The sequence below is a fragment of the Larus michahellis genome, unplaced genomic scaffold (genome assembly GCF_964199755.1).
Source record: "Larus michahellis unplaced genomic scaffold, bLarMic1.1 SCAFFOLD_34, whole genome shotgun sequence".
NCBI classification, from domain to species: domain Eukaryota; kingdom Metazoa; phylum Chordata; class Aves; order Charadriiformes; family Laridae; genus Larus; species Larus michahellis.
In genome coordinates this window covers 1,491,590-1,499,683 of record NW_027436399.1, presented here as the reverse complement: position 1 = coordinate 1,499,683, position 8,094 = coordinate 1,491,590, and the positions used below count along the sequence as shown (strand labels likewise).

The following is an 8,094-nucleotide window of genomic DNA, read 5'->3' as shown; positions in this document are numbered from 1 at the left end:
AGAGGAAACATCCTGGGCAGAGTGACAGCCCAGGCAGCCAATCAGAGAGGGCATCACCGCAGGTGACCTGTGCCTGGGCAGCCTGACCACCTGGGAGCCAATCAGCAGCCGCCTCCAGGCAGGGCAGGCCCCAACCCAGGGCAGAGTGACAGCCGAGGGGACCAATCGGAGGCAGCATCACCTCAGGGGAAGGGCGGGTGCTGCTGCTGTGCAGCCTGAGCACCCAGGAGGAGGAGGGGGATGGTGGCTGCGGGGCCGCCCATCATCACCTCACCCACTCCCATCCTGCCAGCCCAAGCGACGCTGCAGCAGCCTGAAGGCTTGTGAGGAGGGGGAGGACACGTCCCCGAGACGGTGCGTTGAGCAGGGGGAGATGGCGGTGCTGGGGCCTCCTCCTCAAAGCTGGGGGTGCCCAGGGTTGATGCTCTGCGCCCCCCTCTCCCCACAGCTGCTGCACATCATCTCCTTCCTGACGCTGCCCGACCTGCTGAGCCTGGACCCGACGTGCCGCTGCCTCCCCTCCGCACCCCTCTCCCCCGCCAGCGCCTAGCCTTGCAAGAGGGCCGCCATCCTCAACTGGGAGTCGGCCGTTGCCACGGGGGCATGGGGGTGGTGGCACTTTGTCCCACAGCCAGTGACAACATCCCAGCGTTTCCCCCTCCAGAACCTCCAGACGCCAAGGAACTGTACCTGCAGAGCCTGGGCCGCGGCTGGCAGCGAGCACTGATGGCCTCCATCCTGTCTCCCCCTCTCATGGCTACCACAAGCTGGCGCTTGCCCAGCAGCACCTCTTCCTCCTGGGTTACAGCAGGACCCACCTCTTGCTCCGTGACTCTGGCCGTCACGCCTGCTCCTGCCAGGCCCTCTCCCACGGCGTCACGGATGTATGCCGACCCCTCACTCCCCCTTCCCCCCCTGCCACCGCCATGCCGGGTGACCATCCCCTCCTCCCCACAGTGACAGTGGATCCCCGTGGGGAGCCCCCCCACGCCTGCATGCTGACGGAGCAGAAGCAGAGCGACACCCTGGAGGTGTTCGACCCAGCCGACGTCCAGCACATCTTCTGCATCAGCTTCCCCTCCTCCCTCCACGTCAGGCAGGCAGTCGTCACCAGCACGGAGGTGACGTGAAGCCTTCTGCTGCTCACAGGTTTGGGGGGGACACTGAGGAGATGGGGAGAGCACCTTGGGGTGTGGGGACACTGCAGGGAGGGGGACACACGTGCCAGATTCAGCCCCCTGACTTCCCCGTGTGGGAGCGCAGAGGAGGGGCAGGTGTACAACCTGCAGCTGACCCTATGCCTGACCCCAGTGTCATCCCTGTAGGTGCCATGTCCCCATCGCTGTCCCCACAGGTGTCCTGGCCACACCACTGTCCCCAGCCCTGTCTCTGTCCCTCCAGGTCTCTTGTCCCCCTCCCTGTCCCCACAGGTGCCCTATGCCCAGGGCTGTGGGGACAGCGGCCGCCTGCTGGGCTGGTTCCATGGCAGCGTCAGTTTTGTCCACCTCCGTGTCACAGTGAGACCAGGGGACACTGTCGACCCCACTGGGGGCTGGAGAGGGGCCCCCAGGCTCAGTTGTGGTGTGTAAAGTCTCCTTTCAAGAGTACAAAAACACATTTTTTGTTTCCAAAGCTTCTATTTCAGGCTCCAAAAAGGCATTTTTAAGATTAAGCTAGTCAGTTTTAGGGTCCAAGGTGCATCTTGAATGTCAAACCCCTAATTTTTATGGTCCAAACCCCTCTTTTAGGGACCAAATTATCATGCTTTTGAACCCAAAGCCTTATTTTGAGGTACAAACCCTCATTTACAAGTTCCAAAGCCCATTTTAAGATTCAAAGACCCATTGTCAAGCTCTAAACAAGCATTTTTAGGATCCAGCCAGTCATTTTTAGAGTCCAAGCCACATCTTGACTGTCCAAAGCGAGAGCAAGTGGCCCACACGCGTGTCCAGACGGGCCTCCAGGTGGGCCCCGGGGTGGCTGGGCAGCAGCCGGGCAGCGGCGTGGCAACATGACGATGTGCAGTGCGGTGTCGCGGCAACGTGACAATGCAACAATGTGCGTCTGCTCTCTAGAGCCGCTTGCTGGGAGACTGGCTGTGGTGGCCGCAGCTGGGTGCCTCTGGAGCGAGAGGTGCCATCACTCTGTCTACCCGTCTTTTAATTACCTCCAGGGATGGTGCCTCAGCCACTTCCCTGTGCAGCCTGTTCCAATGCCTGAAAAGCCTTTCAGGGGAAAGATTGTTCCTAATATCCAGTCTAAACCTCTGCTGGGGCATCTTGCGGCTGTTTCCTCTTCTCCTATTTCTTGTTTCTTGGGAGAAGAGACCGACCCCCACCTCTGTACACCCTCCTTTCAGGGAGTTGTAGAGAGCGAGAAGGTCTCCCCTCAGCCTCCTTTTCTCCAGGCTAAACAGCCCCAGCTCCCTCAGCTGCTCCTCATCAGACGTTCTCCAGACTCCTCACCAGCTTCATTGCTCTTCTCTGGACCTGCTCCAGCCCCTCAATGTCTTTTTTGTGGTGAGGGGTGCAAAACTGGACCCGGCATCAAGGTGGGCCAAGTGCAAGGTCCTACACTTGGGTCAGGACAACCCTCGTTACCAATACAGGCTGGGGGATGACTTGATAGAGAGCAGCCCTGTGGAAAAGGACTTGGGGGTCCTGGTGGATGAAAAGCTGGACATGAGCTAACAATGTGTGCTTGCAGCCCAGAAGGCCAATCGTGTCCTGGGCTGCATCAAAAGAAGCATGGCCAGCAGACCCAGAGAGGGGATTCTCCCCCTCTACTCTGCTCTCGTGAGACCCCACCTGGAGTACTGTGTCCAGCTCTGGAGCCCTCAGCACAAGGAGGACATGGACCTGCTGGAGCGGGTGCAGAGGAGGGCCACGAAGATGATCAGAGGGCTGGAGCACCTCTCCTATGAAGACAGGCTGAGAGAGGTTGGGGTTGTTCAGCCTGGAGAAGAGAAGGCTCCGGGGAGACCTTATAGCGGCCTTCCAGTACCTGAAGGGGCCCTGTCAGAAAGCTGTTGCAAGGCTGTTTGCAAGGGCATGTAGCCTTAGGACGAGGGACAATGGTTTTAAACTAGAGCAGGGCAGGTTTAGATTAGAGTTTAGGAAGAAGTTCTTTCCACTGAGGGTGGTGAGACAGTGGCACAGGTTGCCCAGAGACGGGCTGGAGGCCCCATCCCTGGAGACATTCAAGGCCAGGTTTGATGAGCCTCTGAGCAACCTGATCTAGTTGTCGGTGTCCCTGCTTACTGCAGGGGGTTGGACTAGATGACCTTTCAAGGTCCCTTCCAACCCCACACATTCCATCATTCTCTTATTCCATGATTTGTCCAAAAGCTTGTTGCTGCTCAGGGCCCCCTTTAGGCAGATTTGTGTATTCAAAAGACCATTTGATTTACTTTGTCTCTTTGCTTCTCTCTGCGAATCGAGGGAGCTCGTGACGTGAGTGTAAGCCTCACTGCGTGCAAAGAACAATTATGGACAAAGAAAGAAAGTCCAGGACAGGGAATCTTTTGGGAAGTCTTGGGATCTGTGATTTAACAAAAATTATGTTTTCTGTTGGTCTAAGGGTAGCCACTGTAGGAAGCAGATTTCGGTGGGGGTAATGTGGATTTACACATTGCTGAGGAATGTCTCATTTTTTTACTGAGCTATGCATTCCTTTGTTTCCATTTGTTGGCAAGTGACAAACACCCTTCTGTGTCCGTGTGCTGCTCGTTCTCCAAGTAACCCAGGTGGGAACCGGTGCCAATGGGCTGAACCGCGCAGCTTCAGTGGAGGAAGCTCAGATTTGAACAGGGCTGCTGTAAGTCCCAGGGGGCTGATGAGAGAAATGCTGGGTTGGGGGCAGGATGAAGACTGGCCATAGGTTGTGGAACACAAAGGGTCTTGATTTTCATATCTGTTCAGGCTGCATTAGCAGACGCTCAGGATCAGTATCATGTAGAGACTGCTGATCTCCATTCATGTATAAGCAGAAAAATAAAGTAGGAAAAAGAAAAAAGAAACCCTTTCTTCTTGTTGTTTAGTAATCATATTATTTCACTTTGATTACATTCCTGAAACTTCTCTAATTAAGCACATGAGAATTGAAGACTTTAAGGAAAAATATGCCCAGAGACTTGACTTGTTAGGGCGTTTTGCATGTTAATGAGCCCTCTGGTGCCAAGTGCCTGAACTGCAGATCCTGAAAGACTGAACAAGCCTCAAGACAAGTAAAAGTCAGCAGCAAACCTCCAAGAGTTTCCCAGAGTCCTTGGAGGCTGGTGAAGCAGGAAGTCAGAGGTGCTGCTTCGAGGTGGAAAATCAAACGTGGCATGTGGTTGTGAAAGCCCTCGATGTGTGTCACCAAGCAGGACAGGCAAGCCCTGACCCCATCTGCTGGGAAAGGGGATCCGTCAACTCACGGGATGCTCACACCTCAAGCCCTGCTCCCCCGGACACTGCTTCAAGGCTTCTAACAGAGATGCAGACTGCTGCATTGGACATATGTATGTTTATGTTTTTTTAATAGGTACTGATACTCCTTGGGAAATCAAACAAACTCCTGAAGGAGTACTGAAGGATTCTTGATATGGTCAGGGCTGTATAAGGGCACATGTAAAGCATCCCTGCACCTGATGTGAATTAATTCGGTGGCCATGGAAGCTCTGATGCACACACAAGATGCCGGTGTGACCAGGAAGGGGAAGACTGGATCTAAACAGCACGTTTCCAAAGCTGAGAGCATGAGCGTCATGGTGTCACTGCAGGAGAGCTCCAGCCTTGGGGCAAAATCACAAAAGTGGTCTAGTACATCAGGGCCAGCCAATGTATGTGGGACAAGAAGGAAATGATTACTGCAGATGACAGAAATCCCCCCAGCCAAGGTGCAGCTGTCTTCTAGCGACAACCCTTCCAGTTCCGGAGTCTTGCAGAGAGCAGGGGGTGGCACAGAGCCAAGTACTGTTCATAGCATGTGGCCACCAGCAGGAGCCACTCTGTACCTGCCAAAGGTGCAGGAAATAGCCCTAAGAGCGCTGTGAGCAGAGATGGTGCTGTGCCCAGTGGGAGGACAGTCAGGGTGTCGGAGCTGTAGCAGGTTTCCAGGTTTTCCACCAGCAGCCCCATGCTGAGGCTGTTCCCAACTGCAATTATGGGGCAGGTCATGGGAGGGAGGAGGAAGAGATTTTTCTGAAGGTTGGGGACGTTCCCTATTCCCATTAGGGGAAACTCCACTGATGATGACAAATTGTCCTAATCCCCTTTTTCCATGGAAAATTTTAGGTCTTCCTGTCCCCTCTCTCCTTGTGGGTACGCCTTCGAGTGACAACATTTGTTTCTCTGTTAGGTGCCTAAGGACATTGGGAAGGAAGTTCAGAGAGGTGAAACACGGAGGTGTCTGTGCTTCTGAGTGCATCATAGTCCCTAGACGTGCTCTGTTCTGTGTGAAGGGTGAGAAAAGCCATCTTCTGGAGGGCAGTGACACTCCTGCTTGCAGAACCCTTTCGGACTGCGCGGGCGAAGTGCTCTGTGGACGTGCTGCTTTCAGACTGTGTGAAACAAGGGATGGGCCATAAGGACAGGGGAGGGTGAGGCAGCACACAGAGGCACTTGCGATGAACCGGAAAAGGCAGGTGAGAGAAATCTCATTGGGCCGGTGGGGTTGTTCCTGAAGTCACACGCAGAATTGTCAGGGCTCTGACAGGGGTGTTCAAAGCCACGAGCCCTTCCCTTCCACGTGCAGAGGCGTAGGGACTCTCTGGCCTCCTGCTGCCGCTCCCAGATGCTGGGAGGCACCTCAGCCCTGTGGTGTGGTGCCCATCTGAGATGCCTCATGGCATGAGGTATGGACATAGGCACCCTGGTTCACGGAAGCACATCCCAGTGCGGCATCCAGGTGGTTTCCCAGAGGACGTTCCTCTCAAAGTCAAGTTACCCGAAGACAGAGTGTGTCCCACAGGCCTTCGTGGACGCTCTGGGAATAGCTGGTGGCACTTGTGCTCAACTCGGGTTCCTCTCCCCACATGCACATGATGTGCATGCTTGAGTCTCCTCCATGCAATGCACTCAAGGACTTCTGACCTAATGAGGTGGCACTTTCTCGGCTCGCTGTGGCTCCACCAAAGATGTCCCTGAGGCTCCAGGGGAACCTGCTGTGAAACAAGCTGAAGTCATGACTGATGTTTCCTCCCTCAGCTGTTGGGGGGGACATTCCTTTCCGGCAGTATCATTTCCCCTATCAGAGGCAGAGTTAGGTCCCAGAACGACCTCTTCTTTTCCACCTATGAGACAGGACACCCAGACAATGAAAGGGAGGAATCTCCTGTAGCCCTGCAAACCACAGTGCACATTTGAAGTGCCAGAGGTGGCCCGAGACATGTGCAGGTATCTCTAAACTTTGATGGAGCAGTTCAGAGGGACAGGGCAGCGTCTGGGGCCATCATTTTGGAGGCTCTTGGGGCATTGCTTTGGGCAGCTGAAGTGACAGCAGATGGCCACCTTTAGGACAATGAAGCCTGTTCCTGCTCACTATGTACAGGGCAGCCTATAGAGCTATTCCTCTGAGCAAATGGAGTCATTGCCATCTGAAGAGCTACGTCTCTCTCTCTTCTCCACCAGCTGTCTTTACCAGATCTCCATTGGCAGTTAGGGCTGGGTTCTCACTGGCACCCCTACAATGCCCAACCTAATTCAGGGCAGCTGCCCAATTTCAAGGTTAACTCCATCCTGTGGAGCTGCCTGAGGTGCCAGGGCTCTCCAGCACAACTGCGTGCAGCCGGCAGGGACCGCACAGGACTTGCGCGAACATCATCCCCATTCAGAGCAGCCGTGTAAGAGACCCCAAGAGACCTTCTGAGGCGTTCAGTGCTTTCCTTCAAGCAACTGCAGTGAGGCAAGTGCTGTCCCATCTCAATCCAGTAGATGCAGGGAGTGCTTCTCCCACATCCCCTTAACAGGGTAAGTCTCTGGCTGCAGGGCAATGCAGCTGCGGTTCCTGGAATGATCTCCCAAAGCTGGCACATCCCACAGCAGTGCAGAGTGTGAGGTATGAGAACTGGTGTGGATTTTTCTCAGAAAAGTCTCCCCTAAATTGTCACTGTGCTTTCCTCCTTGTTCAGTGCTCCACACCAAAAGGCACCAAATGTCCAACAGCAGCTCCATCACACAGTTCCTCCTCCTGGCATTCGCAGACACACGGGAGCTGCAGCTCTTGCACTTCGGGCTCTTCCTGGGCATCTGCCTGGCTGCCCTCCTGGCCAACGGCCTCATCATCACCGCCATCGCCTGTGACCACCGCCTCCACACCCCCATGTACTTCTTCCTCCTCAACCTCTCCCTCCTTGACCTGGGCTCCATCTCCACCACTCTCCCCAAATCCATGGCCAATTCCCTGTGGGACACCAGGGCCATTTCCTACACAGGATGTGTTACACAGGTCTTTTTTTTCTTTTTCTGTGCTGCAGCAGAGTTTTATCTTCTCACTGTCATGTCCTATGACCGCTACGTTGCCATCTGCAAACCCCTGCACTACGGGACCCTCCTGGGCAGCAGAGCTTGTGTCCACATGGCAGCAGCTGCCTGGGGCAGTGGGTTTCTCCATGCTCTCCTGCAAACGGCCAATACATTTTCCCTGCCCCTCTGCCAGGGCAATGCCCTGGACCAGTTCTTCTGTGAAATCCCCCAGATCCTCAAGCTCTCCTGCTCACACTCCTACCTCAGGGAAGTTGGGCTTCTTGTATTAGGGTGTTTTTTAGCTTTTCTGTGTTTTGTGTTCATCCTGCTGTCCTACATGCAGATCTTCAGGGCCGTGCTGAGGATCCCCTCTGAGCAGGGACGGCACAAAGCCTTTTCCACGTGCCTCCCTCACCTGGCCGTGGTCTCCCTGTTTGTCAGCACTGCTGTGTTTGCCTACCTGAAGCCCCCCTCCATCTCTTCCCCAGTTCTCGATCTGGTGGTGGCTGTGCTGTACTCAGTGGTGCCTCCAGCAGTGAACCCCTTCATCTACAGCATGAGGAACCAGGAGCTCAAGGATGCCCTGTGGAAACTGATTTTACCAGTGTGCTTCAGCAGCATTGAGTCTCCCCTCTCTGTTTACATGTGA

At 54.9% G+C, this 8,094-nt stretch overlaps 1 protein-coding gene across 1 annotated transcript; it reads left to right on the top strand.

Moving 5' to 3' along the window:
- Positions 1-926: 926 nt before the first annotated feature.
- LOC141737322 (olfactory receptor 14J1-like) lies at positions 927-8,094 on the top strand. The gene is made up of 2 exons (XM_074572003.1): positions 927-933; positions 7,457-8,094. Exons 1-2 carry the CDS (start codon positions 927-929, stop codon positions 8,092-8,094), a joined length of 645 nt encoding a protein of 214 aa, XP_074428104.1.